Source organism: Phocoena phocoena, chromosome 2 (genome assembly GCF_963924675.1).
Source record: "Phocoena phocoena chromosome 2, mPhoPho1.1, whole genome shotgun sequence".
NCBI classification, from domain to species: Eukaryota; Metazoa; Chordata; class Mammalia; order Artiodactyla; family Phocoenidae; genus Phocoena; species Phocoena phocoena.
This window is the reverse complement of record NC_089220.1, coordinates 86,056,115-86,079,443: the sequence shown is the minus strand read 5'-3', so window position 1 is coordinate 86,079,443 and position 23,329 is coordinate 86,056,115. Positions and strand designations below refer to the sequence as shown.

At 37.5% G+C, this 23,329-nt stretch overlaps 1 protein-coding gene across 1 annotated transcript in view; it reads left to right on the top strand.

Annotated features, from left to right (window-relative positions):
- Nucleotides 1-23,329, top strand: part of UBR1 (ubiquitin protein ligase E3 component n-recognin 1) — a 173,489-nt gene that overhangs the window by 36,081 nt on the left and 114,079 nt on the right. Inside the window, exons 2-3 of the mRNA XM_065900181.1 lie at nt 10,216-10,472; nt 13,168-13,246. Coding sequence (XP_065756253.1) covers nt 10,216-10,472; nt 13,168-13,246 — 336 coding nt within the window. The remainder of the gene's footprint in view (nt 1-10,215; nt 10,473-13,167; nt 13,247-23,329) is intronic.

Sequence of the window (23,329 nt, the reverse complement as noted above, 5' to 3'; positions counted from 1 at the left end):
TTAAAAATGTTGAGCTGGCTGTGTGGTGTGAGGTAATCACTTCACATTTAAGGCCAAATTGCCAACGAGTAATCCATGAAAGTCTTTTAACAGGGCATTTCTTGATACTTAGAAAGCTGTCTTGTTTGATTGAAGATAAGGGTGGTGGTATTGAAATCTGCATATAGTGTCTGTTAAACCCACTTATAGGGACTTCCCTGGCAGTCCAGTGGTTAAGACTCTGCACTCCCACTGCAGGGGGCGTGGATTCGATCCCTGGTTGGGGAAGTAAGATCCCACATGCCTTGCAGCACAGCCAAAAAAGGAAAAACACCAAAGCCACTTGTAATGGGAATCAGGAATTTGGCACAGAGGTGGGCTTTGCTCAGTTCACAGATACGCTGACAACATGAACATGGTCCCAACTGCTAAGAGGCAGTAGTACATAGCCTCTTGAGTTTGACTTCTTTTGATGTTGCATGCATTGATAATTCAGTCCTTTTATTGTTGAGCAGTATTCTATGGTTTGGATGTACAGTTTGTTTATAATCCACCAGTTGAAGGACACCTGAATCATTTCTAGTTTTGAGCGATTATGAATAAAATTGCTATAACTTCATGTACAAGTGTCTGTGAACATAAGTTCTTGGGTAGATAACTAGGAGTTTGATTGCTGGGTCATACAGTAAGTATATATTTAACTTTGTAAGAAACTGCTAAACTCTTTCGTAAAGTGGATGTATAACATTTTGAGTTCCTACCAGCACATTCCTTTTCCAGTTTTCTGCATCCTTGTTGATACTTGGTATTGCCAAATGTTTATTTAGGTTATTATAGGTGTATCTCACTGTCATTTAAAAAAATTTTTTATTGGAGTATAGTTGCTTTACAATGTTGCGTTAGTTTCTACTGTACAGCAAAGTGAATCAGCTATATGTATACATATATCCCCTCTTTTTTGGATTTCCATCCCATTTAGGTTACCACAGAGCACTGAATAGAGTTCTCTATGCTATACAGTAGGTTCTCATTAATTATCTATTTTATACATAGTGTCAGTAGTGTATATATGTCAATCCCAATCTCCCAATTCATCCTACCTACTCCCGCAACCCCTTGGTATCCATACGTTTGTTCTCTACGTCTGTGTCTCTATTCTGCTTTCTAAATGCAATTGTCTATACCAATTTTTTCAAATTACATATATATACATTAATATGCGATACTTGTTTTTCTGACTTACTTCACTGTGTATGACAGTCTCTAGGTCCATCCACATCTGTACAAATGACCGAATTTTGTTCCTTTTTATGGCTGAGTAATATTCCATTGTATATCTGTACCACATCTTTATCCATTCCTCTGTTGATGAACATTTATGTTGTTTCCATGTCATGGCTATTGTAAATAGTGCTGCAATGAACATTGGGGCACATGTGTCTTTTCGAATTATGGTTTTCTCTGGATATATGCCCAGGAATGGGATTGCTGGGTCACATGGTAGTTCTATTTTTAGTTTTTTAAAGAACCTCCATACTGTTCTCCATAGTGGCTGTATCAATTTACATTCCCACCAAAAGTGCAAGAGGGTTCCATTTTTTCCACACCCTCTCCAGCATTTATTGTTTATAGATTTCGTGATGATGGCCATTCTGACTGGTGTGAGGTGATATCTCGTAGTTTTGATTTGCCTTTTTCTAATTATTAGTGATGTTGAGCATCTTTTCATGTGCCTCTTGGCCATCTCCATATCTTCTTTGGTGAAATGTCTCTTTAGGGCTTCTGCGCATTTTTAGATTGGTTTGTTTGCTTTTGATATTGAGATATATGATCTGTATATTTTGCAGATTAGTCCTTTGTTTGTTACTTCTTTTTTTAATTAAAAAATTTAATATAATTATTGATGTGGTTGACATTAGAGCTACCATTTTATTATTATCATTCAAATATTATTTTCTAAAACAGCAATTTCTTATTAGTTATCTATTTTATACATATTAGTGTATATATGTCAATCCCAATTTCCCAGTTCATCCCACCACCACCTACCTCCTCACCACTTTGCTCCCTTGGTGTCCATACGTTTCTTCTATACATTTGTGTCTCTATTTGTGCCCTGCAAAACGTTTTATCAGTACCATTTTTCTAGGTTCCACATATATGCATTAATATATGATTTTTGTTTTTTTCTTTCTGACTTAACTTCACTCTCTATGACAGTCTCTAGATCCATCCACATCTCTACAAATGACCCAATTTCGTTCTGTTTCATGGCTGAGTAATATTTCAGTGTATATATGTACCACATCTTCTTTATCCATTCGTCTGTCAATGGGCATTTAGGTTGCTTCCATGGGGTGCATGTGTCTTTTCGAATTATGGTTTTCTCTGGGTGTATGCCCAGTAGTGGGATTACTGGGTCACATGGTAGTTCTATTTTTAGTTTTTTAAAGAACCTCCATACTGTTCTCCATAGTGGCTGTATCAATTTACATTCCCACCAACAGTGCAAGAGGGTCCCCTTTTCTCCACACCCTCTCCACCATTTGTGGTTTGTAGATTTTCTGATGATGCCCATTCTGACTGGTCTGAGGTGAATACCTCATTGTAGTTTTGATTTGCATTTCTCTAATATTAGTGATGTTGAGCAGCTTTTCATGTGCTTCTTGGCCATCTGTATGTCCTCTTTGGAGAAATGTCTATTTAGGTCTTCTGCCCATTTTTTGATTAGGTTGTTTGTTTTTCTAATATTGAGCTGCATGAGCTGTTTGTATATTTTGGAGATTAATCCTTTGCCCATTGATATGTTTGCAAATATTTTCTCCCATTCTGAGGGTTGTCTTTTCGTCTTGTTTGTAGTTTCCTTTGCTTTGCAAAAGCTTTTAAGTTTCATTAGGTCCCATTTGTTTGTTTTTATTTCCATTACTCTAGGAGGTGGATCAGAAAAGATCTTGCTGTGATTTTGTGATTTATGTCAAAGAGTGTTCTTCCTATGTTTTCTTCTAAGAGTTTTATAGTGTCTGGTCTTACATTTAGGTCTCTAATCCATTTTGAATTTATTTTTGTGTATGGTGTTAGGGAGTGCTCTAATTTCATCTTTTACATGTAGCTGTCCAGTTTTCCCAGCACCACTTGTTGAAGAGACTCTCTTTTCTCCATCGTATATCCTTGCCTCCTTTGTCATAGATTACTTGATCATGGATGTGTGGGTTTATCTCTGGGCTTTCTATCCTATTCCATTGATCTTTGTTTCTGTTTTTGTGCCAGTACCATATTGTCTTGATTACTGTAGCTTTGTAGTCTAATCTGAAGTCAGGGGGTCTGATTCCTCCAGCTCCATTTTTTTCCCTCAAGACTGCTTTGGCTCTTCGGGGTCTTTTGTGTCTCCATAGAAATTTTAAGATTTTTTGTTCCAGTTCTGTAAAAGATGCCATTGGTAATTTGATAGGGATTACATTGAATCTGTAGATTGCTTTGGGTAGTGTAGTCATCTTCACAATATTGATTCTTCCAATCCAAGAACATGGTATATCTCTCCATCTGTTTGTGTCATCTTTGGTTTCTTTCATCAGTGTCTTATAGTTTTCTGCATACAGGTCTTTTGTCTCCTTAGGTAGGTTTATTCTTAGGTATTTTATTCTTTTTGTTGCTATGGTGAATGAGATTATTTCCTTAATTTCTCTTTCTGATCTTTCGTTGTTAGTGTATAGGAATGCAGGAGATTTCTGTGCATTAATTTTGTATCCTGGAACTTTACCAAATTCATTGATTAGCTCTGGTAGTTTTCTGGTAGCATCTTTAGGATTCTCTATGTATAGTATCATGTCATCTGCAAACAGTGACAGTTTTACTTCTTTTCCAATTGATATTCCTTTTATTTCTTTTTCTTCTCTGACTGCTGTGGCTAGCACTTCTAAAACTATGTTGATTAATAGTGGTGAGAGTGGACATCCTTGGCTTGTTCCTGATCTTAGAGGAAATGCTTTCAGTTTTTCACCATTGAGAATGATGTTTGCTGTGGGTTTGTCATATATGGCCTTTCTTATGTTGAGGTAGGTTCCCTCTATGCCCACTTTCTGGAGAGTTTTTATCATAATTGGGTGTTGAATTTTGTCAAAAGCTTTTTCTGCATCTATTGAGATGATCATATGGTTTTGATTCTTCAATTTGTTAATATGGTGTATTGCATTGATTGATTTGCATATATTGAAGAATCCTTGCATCCCTGGGATAAATCCCACTTGATCATGGTGTATGATCCTTTTAATGTGTTGTTGGATTCTGTTTGCTAGTATTTTGTTGAGGATTTTTGCATCTATATTCATCAGTGATATTGGTCTGTAATTTCCTTTTTTTGTTGTATCTTTGTCTGGTTTTGGTATCAGGGTGATGGTGGCTTCATAGAATGAGTTTTGGAGTGTTCCTTCCTCTGCAAGTTTTTGGAAGTTTGAGAAGGATGGGTGTTAGCTCTTCTCTAAATGTTTGGTAGAATTCACCTGTGAAGCCATCTGGTTCTGGGCTTTTATTTGTTGGAAGATTTTAAATTACAGTTTCAATTTCATTACTTGTGATTGGTCTGTTCATATTTTCTATTTCCTCCTGGTCCAGTCTTGGAAGGTTATGCCTTTCTAAGAGTTTGTCCATTTCTTCCAGGTTGTCCATTTTATTGTCATAGAGTTGCTTGTAGTAGTCTCTTATGATGATTTGTATTTCTGCGGTGTCTGTTATAACTTCTCCATTTTCATTTCTAATTTTATTGATTTAAGTCCTCTCCCTCTTTTTCTTGATGAGTCTGGCTAAAGGTTTATCAATTTTGTTTATACTATCAAAGAACCAGCTTTTTTTTGTTGTTGTTGTTGGCGGTACCCGGCTCTCTCACTGTTGTCGCCTCTCCCGTTGCAGAGCACAGGCTCCAGACGTGCAGGCTCAGCGGCCATGGCTCACAGGCCCAGCCATTCTGCGGCCTGTGGGCTCTTCCTGGACCGGGACACGAACCTGTGTCCCCTGCATCAGCAGGCGGACTCTCAACCACTGCGCCACCAGGGAAACCACAGAGAACCAGTTTTTAGTTTTATTCATCTTTGCTGTTGTTTTCTTTGTTTCTATTTCATTTATTTCTGCTCTGATCTTTATGATTTCTTTCCTTCTGCTAACTTTGTGTTTTGTTTGTTCCACTTTCTATAGTTCCTTTAGGTGTAAGGTTAGATTGTTTATTTGAGATTTTTCCTGTTTCTTGACGTAGGCTTGTGTTGCTGTAAACTTCCCTCTTAGAACTTCTTTTGCTGCATCCCATAGGTTTTGGATCATCGTGTTTTTGTTGTAATTTGTTTGTAGGTATTTTTTGATTTCGTCTTTGATTTCTTCAGTAATCTTTTGGTTCTTTAGTAGCATATTGTTTAGCCTCCGTGTGTTTGTGTTTTTTACGGATTTTTTCTCCATAATTGATTTCTAATCTCATAGTATCGTGGTCAGAAAAAATACTTGATATGATTTCAGTTTTCTTAAATTTACCAAGGGTTGATTTGTGACCCAAGATGTGATCTGTCCTGGAGAATGTTCCATGTGCACTTCAGAAGAAAGTGTATTTTGCTGCTTTCGGATGGATTGTCCTATAGATATCAATTACGTCTATCTGGTTTAATGTGTCATATAAGGCTTGTGACTCCTTATTAGTTTTCTTTCTGGATGATCTATCCGTTGGTGTAGTGTAGTGTTGAAGTCCCTCACTATTGTGTTACTGTCGATTTCCACTATTTTGGCTGTCAGCATTTGCCTCATATATTGAAGTGCTTCTGTGTTGGGTGCGTACATATTTACAATTGTTATATCCTCTTGGATTGATCCCTTTATCATTAGGTAGTGTCCTTTGTTGTAACAGTCTTTATTTTAAAGTCTATTTTGTCTTATATGAGTATTGCTACTCCAGCTTTCTTTTGATTTCTATTTGCATGGAATATCTTTTTCCATCCCCTCACTTTCAGTCTGTATGTGTCCCTAGGTCTGAAGTGGGTGTTTTGTGGGCAACATATATACAGATCTTGTTTTTATATTCATTCAGCCGCTTTGTGTCTTTTGGTTGGAGCATTTAATCCATTTACATATAAAGTAATTATCGATATGTATGTTCCTATTACCATTTTTTAAATTGTTTTGGGTTTGTTTTTGTAGGTCTTTTTCTTCTCTTGTGTTTCCTACCTAGAGAAGTTCTTTTAGCATTTGTTGTAAAGTTGGTCTGGTGGTGCTGAATTCTCTTAGCTTTTGCTTGTCTGTAAAGCTTTTGATCTCTCTGTGAGATCTGAGTGAGAGCCTTGCTGGGTAGAGTAATCTTGGTTGTAGGTTTTTCCCTTTCATCACTTTAAATATATCCTGCCACTCTCTTCTGGCCTGTAGAGTTTCTGCTGAAAGATCAGCTGATAACCTTGCATGGATTCCCTTGTATGTTATTTGTTGTTTTTCCCTTGCTGCTTTTAATATTTTTTCTTTGTATTTAATTTTTGATAGTTTGATTAATATGTGTCTCAGCACTTTTCTCCTTGGGTTTATCCTGCCTGGACTCCCTGCGCTTCCTGGACTTGATTGACTATTTCCTTTCCCATGTTAGGAAAGTTTTCAACAATAATCTCTTCACATTTTTTTCAGACCCTTTCTCTTTCTATTCTTCCTCTGGGACCACTATAATTCGAATGTTGGTGCGTTTAATGTTGTCCCAGTGGTCTCTGAGACTGTCTTCAATTCTTTTCATTCTTTTTTCTTTATTCTGCTCCTTGGCTGTTATTTCCACCATTCTATCTTCCAGGTCACTTATCCGTTCTTCTCCCTCAGTTATTCTGCTATTGATTCCTTCTATTTTGTTTTTTAATTTCAGTTATTGTGTTGTTCATCACTGTTTGTTTGTTCTTTAGTTTTTATAGGTCCCTGTTAAACATTTCTTATATTTTCTCAATTCTATTTCCAAGATTTTGGGTCATCTTTACTATCATTACTCTGAATTCTTTTCATGTAGTCTGCCTATTTCCTCTTCATTTGTTTGGTCTGGTGGGTTTTTACCTTGCTCCTTCATCTGCTGCGTATTTCTGTGTCTTCTCCTTTGTCTAACTTACTGTGTTTGAGGTCTCCTTTCCGCAGGTTGCAGGGTCATAGTTCCTCTTGCTTCTGGTGTCTGCCCCCAGTGGGTGAGTTTGGTCCAGTGACTTGTTTAGGCTTCCTGGTGGGAAGGACTGGCGCCTGCGTTTTGGTGGGTGGAGCTGGATCTTTTCCCTGTGATGGACAGGGCTGTGTCAGGTGGTGTGTTTTGGGGTGTCTGTGGCCTTAGTAAAACTTTAGGCAGCTTGTCTGCTGATGGTTGGGTTTGTGTTCCTGTCTTGTTTGTTGTTTGTCGTGGGGTGTCCAGCAGTGGAGCCTGCAGGCAGTTGGGTGGAGTCGGGTCTTGGAGTTGAGATGGAGACTCCCGGGAGAGCTCTGGGGCCAGGAATTCTCTGGCATTCCAGTTTCCTGGGCTCAGCACTCCCACCTCAGAGGCTCAGGCCTGACCCCCTGCCTGGAAACCAAGAGCCCGCATGCCACACAGCTCAGCAAAAATGGGGAAAAAAAAAAGAAAAGAAAAAAGAAAGAAATAAAAGGGTAGGAAGAAAACAAATGAAAACAAACAGACATACAAAACTCGGGACAAGTAGCAAAGACAAAAACAAGTAAGAAGCAACAGCAACAATTAAAAAGAAAGAAACAAACAAAGGAAGAGACAAACAAAACCCCAAATGGTAAAAGTAAAGCCAAACAGAAACAAAAATAATCACACACACACACGTACAAAATAAGAAACAAAGACATAAAACAGAGAAAATGAAAAAAACAGCCAGACCAACAAAAGAATCCCAAAACAAAATTAAACAATTAAAAGCAAAACTAACCAAAAAAACAAGAACAAAAGCAGAATGCAAATTGAAGGAAAAAGCAAGGAATACAAAACAAACACACAAAAACAATAAATAAAAGTTAGATAGTGCAAAGAAAAAAAAAGCAAGTTAAAAACACAGAACAACAAAAAAGTAATGTAGAAATAGAAATATAAGAAATATATTATAAATCTAAAAAACTAAATAAAAACAAATAATATACAGAACAAAACAAAACATTAAAAAAATAGTAATAATTATATTTTACTGGGGTCTCAACTGTCAGTGTCCTTGCCCTCACCTTGAGTCACAGCCAACCTCTGTATCCCCAGGCCACCCTCCAAAACCTCTAGGTACGTTTCTGGTCTCTCTCTGGGTACTGGGGGACAGCTAGGACTCTGACATGGCCCAACTCTTGGGTGTACTAGTCCCCAAAGTCCATAGCTGCTAGCACTAGACTGGTTTCTGTTTTGGGAACACTCGTCCATTCAGATATTTCATAGATGCAGGATTTACCAAGACGATCGCGGGGATTTAACGTGCAGTTTGTGTAGCTGCACGGAAAGATTTTTGTTCCTCTTCTTTAGTCGCCCCGCCCCTGGGGCTCAGCTGTGGTTTTAACCCCACCTTTGCGTGTGTGCCACCCACTGGAGTCTGCTTCCGAGGCTGCCTTGGAGCCCTCAGGTCTGCTCCGGTGAGGACAGGGCGAGGAGGTGGCATGACTGCCTGGGTCTTGGGGGCCCTGGCAGCGACAGGTACGCAGGAAAACTGGTGGCCACGGGCATGAGAGATCTGGCCCTAGTGGGAACCTTTCCTAGTGCCTGGTGACTGGCATGAGGAGGTCAGTTCTGGCAGCTTTTCCTAGCGCCTGTTGGGGCAGGGGTCAGTGCATGGGGAGAGAGAGGCTGCTGTGGTGGCTCCACCAACTGCACGTCATTCAACAGTGGTGCCTTGCTTCTATGGCAGTCTGGGTTTCCTTCATAAGTGTCCTGGTTGCTGATTTCCTCCCTCCTGTCCCCTCAGGCTGTCTCCTCGCAGCCAACAGCGGTCCTCCCCCCAGGTTTGCTTTCTAATCCCCATGTTCCAGCTCTCAGCCCCCGTGTGAACCGGCAGACACACGTCCCAGTCTGGGGCACACAGGCCTGTGGCACTGACCATCTGTGTAGGTCTCACTCTGTCCCATCTGCTACAGACCAGCCATTTCATCCTCCTCTGACAGCCTCAGATGTTCCCCTTCTGTCCCAAGTGATTTCCCCGTCAGTGAGGGGGCTTCCCCGGATGCAGGAACCTCTGTGCTTCAGCTCCCCCGAGGGGCACAGATCCTGTCCCACTTTTTCTCCTCTTATTTTTCCCTTCTTACTTTCATCCTACCCGGTTATGCAGGGGTCTTTCTTGTCGTTTCTGGTGTCCGAGGTCTTCTGCTAGTGTTCAGCCGGTGTTCTCTGAGAATTGTTCCATCTGTAGATGTATTCTTGATGCTTTTGTGGAGAGAGATGAACTCCATGTCCTTCTACTCCGCCGCCATCTTGGTTTCTCCTCACTGTTGTCTTAATTTGCGCTTCTCTAATGATTTAATGATGTTGAACATGTTTTCATGTATAAATAAGCATGGCAAAAATGCCATCTGTAACAGTTTTTTTTGAAGAGCAGAGGTTTTACTTTTGCTGAGGTCCAATTTATCTGTTTTTTTCTTTTATGGTTAGTGCTTTTTGTGTTCTGAAAACTCTGGCACTCATTCATTTTGATCTCTCATTAAATGCTATGGTTCCTTTAAATAATTAAACTATCAGAGAGTAAATCCTAAGAGTTCTTATCACAAGGAAAAACACTTTTTTTTTCTATTCATTTAATTTTGTTTCTGTGTGAGATGATGGATGTTCACTAAAACTATTGTGGTGATCATTTCATGATGTATGTAAGTCAGATAATTATGCTGTACACCTTAAACTTATAAGTGCTATATGTCAATTATATCTCAATAAAATTGTAAGAAGAAAATAAAATAGTTAAACTACTGGTATGGGGAATACTTTGTCTGTACAGCCTTTGACTGATAATAGAATCTTCACACACCAGGAGTTGACCATTTCAGAAGGGAAGAGTAATTCTCCATCCACTATAGCTGCACTTCTTTTTTCCAGATACCTGTGATATGGGGACAACCACTTATTTCCAAGGCCTTTTTTTTAAAAAAAATCATTTACTTTCCTTTTGTATTGGTGAAGTATAAAGGAAGAATATATTGTAAATCAGTTCCTCTGAAACTACACAATTACTGGTGCCCCTAGATCTTTAAGAAGGAACTTGTAACAAAGTTTAATTTTTGTTTTGTTTTGTTTTTCAGTGGTGGCATCAGCAAATTGATTTTCATACTACTTTCTTGAACCATTTGGCACGATTGGTGCCAGAAATTTATTTTGCTGAAATGGAACCAGACTTGGAAAAGCAGGAGGAGAATATACAAATGTCAATAGTCACTCCACTGGAATGGTACTTATTTGGAGAAGATCCAGATATTTGCTTAGAGAAATTGAAGCACAGTGGAGCATTTCAACTCTGTGGGAAGGTTTTCAAAAGTGGAGAGACAACATATTCTTGTAGGTAAGATTTAGAAATGTACAGGATTGGTTATAATAACAACTTGGTGTTCTGTATGTATTTTATGATGTACCTTTCTTGGTATATTACTATTTATAATATATTTAATTCTACATAATTTACTTTGTTTTATTGTGCTTTATTTTACTTTATTTTATAAGTTTGTTTTTCCTAATACAGCTTGTTTTTAAATATATGACTTAAACAGTTCTCTCACTTTTTCTTCCTGTTCTCCAGAAGTATATAAGAGATATATTTTTGCCTTGTTTATAACATAGTCCTTACACCCTTATCTGAAACTCTTGGCGCCACATGTATTTCAGAATTCTGAATACTTCCCTGGTGGAGTCAGGTCAGGATCCTGTAATCAAACAGAGCATTTCTGTAAGAAACCTATGACTGTTCACAGCAAGTGGTATAAATAAAGTCTATAGTCCATTGTCATTTCAGGTCATTTTTTCGCCACCAAGTGAGATTTGGTATCAGAGGGTTGTGGACCTGTAGGAGCATTTGTAATTTAGTTGGATAGAAGAGGCCAGTGGTAAGGAAACTGGAAACAGCTTTAGGCTTTTTTTTTGCCTTTTGTGAGAGAGATTGACTTAACACAACATGGTAACACAGAGAACTTTTTTATTCTCTACTCCTGCCTGAAACTTTTAACTTTTAGATCTTAACACTTTTAGGTTTTTTTTCTTTCTTTCTTTTTTTTTTTTTGCGGTACGCGGGCCTCTCACTGTTGTGGCCTCTCCTGTTGGGGAGCACAGGCTCCGGACGTGCAGGCTCAGCGGCCATGGCTCACGGGCCCAGCCGCTCCGCGGCATGTGGGATTCTCCCGGACCGGGGCATGAACCTGTGTCCCCTGCATCAGCAGGCAGACTCTCAACCACTGCGCCACCAGGGAGGCCCTTTTCTTTCTTTTATTAGAGGTTGTTTAGGTTAGGAATGTGAAGTTTTAGATTTTATACAGAGAATTGTTTTTTGCTTCACTGTAATTCTAGGTTTGACTGGTTTATGTATAGTTAACAGTTGTCTAGAACATACTGCTTTTCTTTATTCTCTTTCTTTCTCAGGAAACAGTCAGCTTTAGTATTTTATGTTCTATTTTGCTATATGGCAGTAAGTTTCATTTATCTTGTTATATATTTTTAGCTGAAGCCTGGTCAATTTCAGCTAAAGCATAGTAGATATTTGTAGACCTCATTTCTCCAAAAGGGTCATGGAGGCATTTTTAATTGTCACAGCTAGGGGAATGGTACTGGCATCTAGTGGGTAGAGGCCAGGGTTGCTGCTTAAACATCCTATGGCACACGGACAGTCACCTATATCGCCAGCAAATAATTATTCAGTTCAAAATGTCAGTACTGCTGAGGTTGACAAATCCTGCTCTGAATAGGTTAGTAGATGATATTATATTTTAGAGGCTATTATTAGTCAGTTTCTACTTATTAGCCTTTAAAAATTCATTTTTAAAACTGCCGAATTCCATCTCTTCAACTTTTCTAAATAAATATTTTAAAAATTAATTTTGCACTTTGCACTAATATATATTATTGTTAATGTTTCCTTGAAAGTATTAAATAAAATTTTACATTTTAGAAGTTTTTATTAGGGAAGAGATTAAGAGAGATTGAATTTAATTTATTCAGTAAATATTCATTGAATACCTGTTGTGTGCCAGGCACTGATCTACGTGCTTGGGACATATCATTATATAAAATAAATTAAAATCCTTTAATTTATGTTGCTTACATTCTAATGAATTTTGTCTTTAACCAAGCCTCATTTACCAGTGAACAATCAGTGTCTGTAAAGTACATTCATAACTGTAATAGGATAAGATGATGCAGAGAATGAAAAAAAAGCTGATGATTTTTCAGAAAACGAATTTTGGTATATGTGCTACCAAATGGAGCACCAGAAAACCAATTTTTTTTGAATTTTATTTATTTTTTATACACCAGGTTCTTATTAGTTATTTTATACATATTAGTGTATATATGTCAATCCCAATCGCCCAATTCATCACACCACCCCTACCACCCCCCCACTTTCCCCCCTTTGTGTCCATATGTTTGTTCTCTACATCTGTGTCTCTATTTCTGCCTTGCAAACCAGTTCATCTGTACCATTTTTTAGATTCCACATATATGCGTTAATATATGATATTTGTTTTTCTCTTTCTGACTTACTTCAATCTGTATGACAGTCTCTAGGTCCATCCGTGTCTCTACAAATGACCCAATTTCATTCCTTTTTATGGCTGAGTAATATTCCACTGTATATATGTACCACAACGTCTTTATCCATTCGTCTGTCGATGGGTGTTTAGGTTGCTTCCATGACCTGGCTATTGTAAATAGTGCTTCAGTGAACATTGGGGTGCACGTGTCTTTTTGACTTTAAAGTCTTTATTGAATTTGTTACAATACTGCTTCTGTTTTATGTATTGGTGTTTTGGCCACAAGGCATGTGGGAATCTTAGCTCCCCGATCAGGGATTGAACCCACACCCCCTGCCTTGGAAGGTGAAGTCTTAACCACTGGACTGCCAGGGAAGTCCCTGGAATTCAGTTTTTAAAGTATTTTCATAATCAGTTTGTGCATGATATAGGAAATTCATTCACATTATTTTATAGTCATACCTTGAGTATCAGCAGGAGTCATGTAAATTTTGGAGTCTGATTTTTAATCTTTTTCAGGGACTGTGCAATTGATCCAACATGTGTACTCTGTATGGACTGCTTCCAGAATAGTGTTCATAAAAATCATCGTTACAAGGTATGAAAATAGATGCCTAAAATCTCTAGATTGGCAGGAGTCTGATGGCCAGCTAGTCCAAATTCCTGACTAGTACTTGAGTTCCTGCTGTAACAGACCTGATTTGTGAACCTTTAGCTCTGGTTAAACATATCATGTGATAAGACATCTACTACTTCAAGATGCAGCTCCTTACAATTTTTTTATTTTTGAGATACATCATTTTTATGCAGAAGATTGTATAAAGCATATGAACAGCTTAAAGAATAACTATAAAGTGAACACCTGTGTAACCACTACTTAGGTCAAGAAATGAGACATTTCCAGCTCTCAGGGGCCTCCCATTTGTTCCTTCTGGATCACCATCCTTCTCTCCTCCTTTGTGATAATCTCCCTCTCCTGTGTTTTGTGATAATGGTTTCCTTGATTTCCCTTTTAGCTTATCACTCAAATCATATTGAATGGTTCTGTTTTTGAATTCTGTACAGATGGAGTCATTCTGTATCTTTTTCTTGTTGAGTAGCTTTCACTCGGCATTAAGTATATACTTATATATATACACATATATATATTTTGTCCATTTACCTTATAGGGTTTAATAATCTATATTGTCTTTATTCATTGTACTGTATATAGATATGTAGATTGTTTCCAATTTGGGACTATTATTGTATTAAAACAACTCTGCTGTGGACATTCTTATTTGCGTATTTTGGTACACATGTACAGGAGTTTATCCAGGGTATATATCTGGAATAGAATTGCTGAGTTCTAGGGTATATCTTAAGTCATAGTAGATAGTGTTTTCCAAAGTGGTTATACCAACACACACTTACAAGATTTGGTGTTGCTAGTCTTTTTAATTTTAGCCAGTTTGGTGGGTATATAATGGTATCACATGGTGGTCTTAGTTTAATTTTCTTAATTAGTAGTGAGGTTGAGGGATTTGCCTTTCCTGTGACATCTTCAGACAACTTTGTTATTTTGAGCTGAAATGTATTTTTCAAGTAACAGTATTGGTTCTGTGCTCTGGGCTTGGGCAGATATAATAATTGATGTTTCTCTTTGTACATATAATATGCCGAAGGTCCCATGTAAATGTAAATAACATCTTAAAGTTATGTAAACTATTTCTTCCATAGAGCTGAAAGTGTGGTTCATGTTTTTAGACTGGCTTCAACATTAGTGCTTCTATCTCAGGAAATGATAAGCTATAGATATATGTTATATATATATATATATATATATATATGTATTTTTATTATTGTGCAAAAGAAAAAACATGAGGACCCTATCATATAGTGTGGTTAAAATGTTTTCCTAACATTGCAAAGCTAATCAGTGATGGAATTTACAAAGTTGATCATTGGTTAATTTCATATTTCCCAGTCGTCTCCATTTATTATAGTTTTTTCCTTATGTTGGAGAACTCAAGAAAGAATGCCAGAAGTAGAGACAAGGAGGAAGTTGTTAATTTCTTCTTAGTTTTACTCTGGGATGTTAAGGGGGAGAGATGCTGAAGTCTCAAGGCCAGAGTTTTCCAGTTGCCAAACTTTGGGATTTTGTGGTCCAGTACAATTTCACAAGACTTTGGGTAAGACATAGGGTTTTCAAATTTTTATTTGGCTAGGGAAGTTCAATTTTAATTTTAAAAAGGGCACATGAACAGCAACCAAAAAATACCTACCATCTCCTATCATTTTATGAAGAAAAAGAAAATTTAATTCCAAGAACGTAGGATAATCTCAGACTAAAGAGCAGGTCTTTAGATTGCATACATGTAGCTCTGTTAAAGAACTCATCACACTCCTTATTCCTTCCTTTTCTGATTTTCCGTGGACTGGTAAAACTTGTCTGTTAAATTTTAGGAACCTCTTCACTAAGCTACCTTCGAGTATTGAAAGCTTACCAGTCTACACTGCCACCACAAAGCACTCTTATGAAGCATGCTTAGGTTTATCATCTTTAGGTTTTTGCAGAGCTCTTCTTGTAGAGGGTGCGTACACAGCTTACTAAGGAACCTTTGAGTTTTCAGAAGGATGGGCTATTGTGTAACTAATAAAAAATTATGTTCATAAGCTTTTAAAAATATTACCCTTCAAAAGTGAGTGTGAAGAGAACAGAAGACTTTTGGTGGAAGAATAATTTGGTAGAATCCTTCTGGAATACCTATTATGTGTGGTGAAATTTTTAAAGAAAAGTGAGGGAATGACTAATAAATACAATTCAAGTAATAGTAACCTCCAGGGCAAGTGGATGATCACAGAGGGAACATCAACAGTATTAATATTCTCTTGTGTTAGATGCTGGATCATTTTATTATTATACTTTGTAACTTGCCTATACATTGTGTATATTCTTTTTATAATAAAAAACATAATAAAAGAAAAAATGAAGCCATTAAAAAAAAGATTAGAAGAAATAAGAAGGGATCTGTGTTGCTGCAGAGAAGGGGAAGAAAAGAATAACGATGGGGATGCAGACCCAAGATCAGGTACTATGTGAAGAAAGCACCAAGAAAAACCTTTTGTCACAGAATAGCACAGAACAACTTTTGCAGTCCCCGGCACCACAGAGGAAGTGGGGCTGCTGCACGGAGATGGCATGGCAACTCTGTCCAGACCTGCTCCACCATGTCCAAGTTTTCCTTTAAAGTCATGCTGCTGGCTACCTTATGGAGTACTCAGTGTTCCCAAAAGTACACCTTTCACAGCAGTCTTAAAGTCTGCAGCAGAAGAATGTAAAGTTCCTGCAGTGACATGTGCAGTTATTACCACCGATGAAATAGGAATAAATCCTGCACTGCTAGAAATGTTTTTCTGAAGCATGGTTCAGAACTGCGAATTAGGGAGTTCTCTGGTGGTCTAGCGGTTAGGAATCAGTACTTTCACTGCTATGGCCCGGGTTCAGTCCCTGGTTAGGGAACTGAGATCCTGCAAACCACACAGTGCGGCCAAAAAAAGAACTTTGAATTATTCTTAGAGATCGTGTTGGAAGTTCTGCTACTTGGAACATACAATTACCTTTCAGAATAAATATTGGTATTGTTGTTGTAAAATTGAAATCAGGCATTTAAAATACTGTGAAAACACCAGTAGTTGCTGAAATAGTGAAAGGTGACTCTCCATCCCTTCTTGTTATTCACACTCTTCATGTGAAGAGGGAATGCTTCTGCATTGTGGGTGTTATCACCACAGAAGATCATAGTTCTATCATTGCTACCTCACAACACACACAGGTGTTTCATTTGGGGTAAATGGATTACCCAACTGTGTTTTATAACTGGAGGATGCTTCTGATAATTCTTTCTGAGAACATTTGGAAAATTAAAATTTATTGAGTCTTCCTATTTGTCTTTGAGTTAAACATTTAAAAAGGATTGCTGTTTGCTTGATAGCACCTGACTTGCAGACACAAAAATAGTTCATCTTGATTATATATTGTTTATGATAAAAAAACATATCAATGAATACTTAACTATCTTAACTTTTTATTGTTTTTTTAAAAATTTTATTTTTGGCTGCATTGGGTCTTTGTTGCTGCGCGTGGGCTTTCTCTAGTTGCAGTGAGTGGGGGCTGCTCTTTGTTGTGGTGCGTGGGCTTCTCATTGCAGTGGCTTCTCTTGTTGCGGAGCACGGGCTCTAGGTGCGCAGGCTTCAGTAGTTGTGGCTCGCAGGCTCAGTAGTTGTGGTGCGTGGGCTTAGTTGCTCTGCAGCATGTGGGATCTTCCCCGACCAGGGCTCGAACCCATGTCCCCTGCATTGGCAGGCGGATTCTTAACCACTGCGCCACCAGGGAAGCCCTGTTGAGGTTGTTTTTAAGTGTCAAACTTCATGTGTTCATATAAATTTTAATTTAATACCAAAGAGCCAAAAATTGAATTTTCCCTTATGTGTAAAACTTATATCCCATTCCAAAGAGTTTTCTCTGTGATCTTGCACAATCCAAGATGAGGATTGAAAGTAAAGTAGAGGCATAAAAAACAAGAAACAAAACAAAACAAAAACCTTTTGAGAACAGGAAAATAACAGATAAAAATTGGAGCTTTTTGTTCTGCTGTGTGTAATGTGACCCTTCTTTGTGATATCCAGCTTTTCAGTAGTTTATCCCTTAAAAAAAACTACAGTAAGATAAATAAGGTCTGAGGATCTAATGTATTTAACATGGTGACTATACTTGATAACACTGTATTATTGTATGATTGAAATTTGCTTAGAGAGTAGAACTTAAACATTCTTACATACACACAAAAAGGTAACCATGAAAGAAGAAAGAATATACTGAAGTACTATCTTTAAAAAAACTTTCAGTAAACCTCTGCATTTTTATCCTCAAAATAAACAAAAACACCCACTGTTAAAGATTATTATTATTATTTTTTTGACTGCACCACGTAGTATGTGGGATCTTAGTTCCCCGACCAGGGATCGAATCCGTGCCCCCTGCAATGGAAACGTGGAGTCTTAACCACTGTACTGCCAGGGAAGTCCCAAAGATTATTTTTAACTCCATAAATGTTTCCTTTTTGTTGTTAAATGAGAATAGTGAGTTACAAAAATAGTATATTCATACAGCTGTTTCCTCTAATCAGAAAAAACAGTTTTCAAATGAAGCTTACAGAGTTGTAAAAGAATAAAATTCTCATGTTATACTTTTAAATGGAAAAAGCACAGAATGTAAAATTATGCATTCAATTTTTGGATTCAATTTTGCATTCAATTATGTTTCTTTTAGAACTTATTGGGTATATAATATTAAACCATAATATATTTTAACTGCTTACCTATTGGAGAATTTGTTTAGGTTTCAGTTTTTTTTAATAGTAAGCAATATTACTATAAATATCTTTATATGTAAATCATTTTTCTATATGTAAGATTATTTTTTAGGATAGGTTCTCAGAAGTGGAATTACTGGATTAAAAAATAGAGACTTTTCAGAGAATAAAAAGACAAGCCACAGACTGGGTGGAAGGCTTTGCAAAACATGTATCTGATAAAGGATTGTTATCCACTATATACAAAAAACTCTTAAAACTCAACAGTAAGAAAATGAACAACTCAGCTTTAAAAATGGGCAAAAGATCTGAAACAGACACTTCACCAAGAAGATACGTAAATGGCAATAAGCACACAAAAAGATGCAAAACATCATATGTCATTAGAGAATTACAAATTAAAACCATAGTGAGATACCACTACATACCTATTAGAATGGCAGAAATCCAAAATATTGACAATACCAAATGCTGGTGAGGATGTGGAGGAACAGGAACTCCTATTCATTGTTGGGTTGGGAATGCAAAACGATACAGCCACTTTGGAAGACAGTTTGGCAGTTTCTTATAGAAATATACACTGTAACCATATAATCCAGCAATCATGCTCCTTGGTATTTACCCAAATGAATTGAAAACTTATATCCACAAAAAACCCACAAAAAACCTGCACAGAAATGTTTATGGCAGTTTTATTCATATTTGTTGAAACTTGGATGCAACCAAGATGTCTTTCAGTTGGTGAATGGGTGAAAAAACTTTGGTACGTTGATACAATGGAATTTTTTTTTAATGTTTTATTTATTTTATTTTTATTTTTGGCTGCGTTGGGTCTTCGTTGCTGTGCGCAGGCTTTCTTTAGTTCCAGCGAGCGGGGGCTACTCTTCGTTGTGGTGCACGGACTTCTCAGTGTGGTGGCTTCTCTTGTTGCGGAGCATGGGCTGTAGGGCACACGGGCTTCAGTAGTTGTGGCACACGGGCTCAGTAGTTGTGGCTCACGGGCTGTAGAGTGCAGGCTCAGTAGTTGTGGCACACAGGCTTGGTTGCTCCACGGCATGTGGGATCTTCCTGGACCAGGGCTCGAACCTGTGTCCCCTGCATTGGCAGGCAGAATCTTAACCACTGCGCCCACCACCAGGGAAGTCCTACAATGGAATATTATTCAGTGCTAAAAAGAAATGATCTATCAAGCTATGAAAAGATATGGCAGGACCTTAAATGCATGTCTCTAAATGAAAGAAGCCATTGTGAAAAGGCTATATACTGTATGGTTCCAGCTGTATGACATTCTGGAAAAGGCAGCACTATGGAGACCGTAAGATCAGTGGATGCTGAGGCTGGGAGATGATGGTGGGAGGGATAGAGGGATGAATAGGTGGAGTACAGGGAATTTTTAGTGCAGTAAAACTACCCTGTGTGATACTGTAGTGGTGTATATATGTCAGTATACATTTGTTAAGACCCCCAAAATGTACAACACAAAGAGAGAACCCAAATGTAAATTATGGACTTTAGTTAATGTATCAGGGACTTACTTCCCTGGTGGCACAGTGGTTAAGAATTTGCCTGCCAATGCAGGGGACACGGGTTCAAGCCCTGGTCCCAGAAGATTCCACATGGCACAGATCAACTAAGCCCCTGTGCCACAACTACTGAGCCCATGTGCCTACAACCTGTGCTCCGCAACAAGAGAGGTCACTGCAGTGAAAAGCCCGCGTGCAGCAACTAAGAGTCAAAGCAGCCAAATATAAATTAATTAATTAATTAAAAAATAATAATGTATCAACATTGACTCCTCAATTGCAACAAATGTGCCGCACTATTGCAAGATGTTCATAATAGGGGAAACTGTGGGTAGGGAAAAGGAGGGATATATGAGAACTCAGTATTTTCTGAGGTGTAAAAATAACGATCAGGGTCTATTTTAACAGCCTGCTATAATCCTACATGATGAGAATTTGTATTCATATATTATCTTTGAAACACAACAACATTAAAAAAAATAATTTAGGCAATGCAATAAAACTTATCTTTTAAAAATTCAAATAATACAAAAGAATACAAATAAAAATTGTTGTTGCCTTTCTGTCCCATCATACTTTCTTTGTTAAACTAAACACAATTTAGTGCACATCCTTACAGATCTTTATGCATGTACAAACATGTACACTCATATATATATTTATATGTTTAGGAGGATGTTTGTGTGTGTACAAATGGGATCCTACTATATATTTTGTTTTGCAACTTTTTTTTTGGCCATGCTGCACAGTTTGCAGGATCTCAGTTCCCCGACCAGGGATTGAACCTGGGCCACAGCAGTGAAAGCCTGGAATCCTAACTACTAGGTCACCAGGGAACTCCTTGCAACTTGATTTTAACTTAATATATCATGGAGATAATTCTGTGTTGATATATATAACTCTTGCCTTATTTATTTGCTGCATGTATTCCTTTGTGGGAATATGTCATCAAATATTTAACCCATCACCCTTTTCTAGATAATTACACTGTTTCCAGCTTTCACTGATCAACAAATAATGGGACATACACATATACCTTTGTTTTAATATAAACCAGTGTATATATTAAAGAATGCTTGAGACTAGATTCTTAGAGGTAGATTTTCTGGATTGAAGGGTACATGCATTTAAAATTTTCATAGATTTTGCCAAATGTTTTTCCTGAATTGCTGTGTCAATTTACAGTCCCATTAAAAGGATATGAGGGGCTTCCCTGGTGGCGCAGTGGTTAAGAATCCACCTGCCAATGCAGGGGACATGGGTTCGAGCCCTGGTCTGGGAAGATCCCACATGCTGCGGAGCAACCAAGCCCATGCACCACAACTACTGAGCCTGCATTCTAGAGCTCGCTTGCCACAGCTGCTGAAGCCTGCGCGCCTAGAGCCTGTGCTCCACAACAAGAGAAGCCACTGCAATGAGAAGCCCATGCACTGCAACAAAGAGTAGCCCCCACTCGCCACAACCAGAGGGAGCCTGTGCACAGCAACAAAGACCCAACACAGCCAAAAATAAAAATAAAAAAAGGATATGAGAATGTTCTTTATCTACATCCCCAAAGTTTATTTAGTCAGTCCTTTTACTTTTTGCCAATCCGTTAGTCAAATAATCTCATTTTAATTTGCATTTCTATTACTAGTATTAATATCTTTTCATTTTTTAATTTTATGTTTAATTTCTTCTGTGTATTGCCTGTTTTTATCCTTATTTTTCTTTTGCCTTTTTCTTACTGTTATATACGTTACAAATATTTTCTCTTACTATGCTTGTCTTTAATAATTTTTAAAGTCAGATTTTTTTGAGATATAATTTATATACAATAAAATCTACCCTTGTAAGTGTAGTTCCATGAGTTTTCACAGACATACAGTTCAGTAACCACCACAATAATCAATATATAAAACATATCATTCCCAGAAGTTCTCCCGTTTGCAGGCAGTCCTCTTGCCCACTTACCCCAGCTCCTGGCAGTCACTGATCAGTTTTCTGTCCCTATAGTTTTGGCTTTTCCGAATGTCATATAAGTGAAATCTATATATAGTATGTAGTGTTTCCTATCTGGTTATATTCACTTAGCATAGTGCCTTTGAGATCCTCTCATGTCTCAGCAGTTTGTTCCTTTTTATTGCTGAGTAGTATGCCGTTGTATGGATATGCCACAATATATTACCTGTTCATCAGTTGATGAATACTTGTCTTGTTTCCAGCTTTTAAATAAAGCTGTTACAAACATTCAAGTACATGTCTTTGTGTGGGCATTTGTTTTAATTTTTCTTGGGTAACCTCAGGATGATATTGCTGGATTATAAATTAAGTGTATTTTTTGACTGTATAAAATCTATTTTCTGTCTTTTAAACTTGATATATGCTATCATTTGCCTTATTGACATTTTAATTTATATGTTGTCAGATTTGCCAGATTTTTTTTTTAATGCTTCTGGATTTTTTTTTTAATGCTTCTGGATTTTGTGCCTTGCTTCCATGGCATTCCCTATACTAAGGTTATGCTTTTACTTTCATGTGAAACAACTACATTTTTAGTAATCATGGATGAGTCTAGCATTCTTCAGTATTATAAAATTGATTTGTATATTCTAATTTCTTTTGTTACTATTGTTCTAGTGATAATGTTTGTACTAATAATTTTTATAATGCCTTTAGTTCCTTTTTACTCCCTTATGTAACTTTTTATTATCTAGTCTGTCAGTTTTAATGCTATCTTTGACTCCCTCCTATTACCTATCTAATAGTTGATAATCTTATGTTGCCTTCTCTTTCCCTTCTCCCACTTTTTAGTTGTAGTCTTTCTGATTGTGAGATCATATAATGTTTACATTCTTCTATCCATGTATCTTTCAACACCCTTGATTTGTTCTTAGCGTTACAATTAAATACATAAAATGTTCGCCATCTGTCCTTTTTCTGAAGTTCCCCAGTCACTGCTTGGTCAGCTGAAGTGCATCCTCTAGGGGTCAGTAAACTACAGTTTGTGGGTCAAATCTGGCTCACCATCTGTTTTTGTATTGCCTGCAAGCTAAGCTTGGTTTTTATTCTTTTTTTTTTTTTTCTTTTGGCTGCACCGCACGGTGTGCGGAATCTTAGTTCCCCAACCAGGTATCAAACCTGTGCCTCCTGAAGTGGAAGTGCAGAGTCTTAACCTCTGGACCTCCAGGGAAGTCCCTTAGCTTGGTTTTTATATTTTCAGATGGTTGGGAAAAAAGATGAGAAGAATAATATTTCATGATAAATGAAAATTATATGAAATTAAAATTTCAGTGCCTATAAATAAAGTCTCATTGGAATGTGGCTATGCTGGTTCATTTATTTATTGTCTGTGGCTGATGCTTCACTGCCAGAGCAGAATAGAGTAATTCAACAGAGATTCCATGGCCTGCAAAGACTAAAATATTTACTGTCTGTTCCTTTACACAGGAAGTTTGCTGATCACTGTTCAGGTAGATTCCTAAGGAAGGTCGCATGTAAACTGTGTTCCTTAAGTTCTGACATGTTCAAAATTATATTATAGCTCAGCTGTAGACAGTATTCTTGGTTTGCAGTTTCTTTCCTTGTAAACGCTGCTCTGCTGTTGTCTTGCTTTATGTGTTGTTATTGAGAAGTCTGATGCCAGTCTAATTTTCTTGTGATTATGTTATTTCATCTTTTTGCCTAGGGCCTCAGGACTTTTATCTTTAAAGTCCAGTAGTTTTAGGAGGGTATACTTTGGAGTTGATCATACTGAGTGAGTTTTCTCTTAGTCACTCTTGGCCGTTTGATTGTGTAGATTCAGGTCTTTTATTTCCAGGAAGT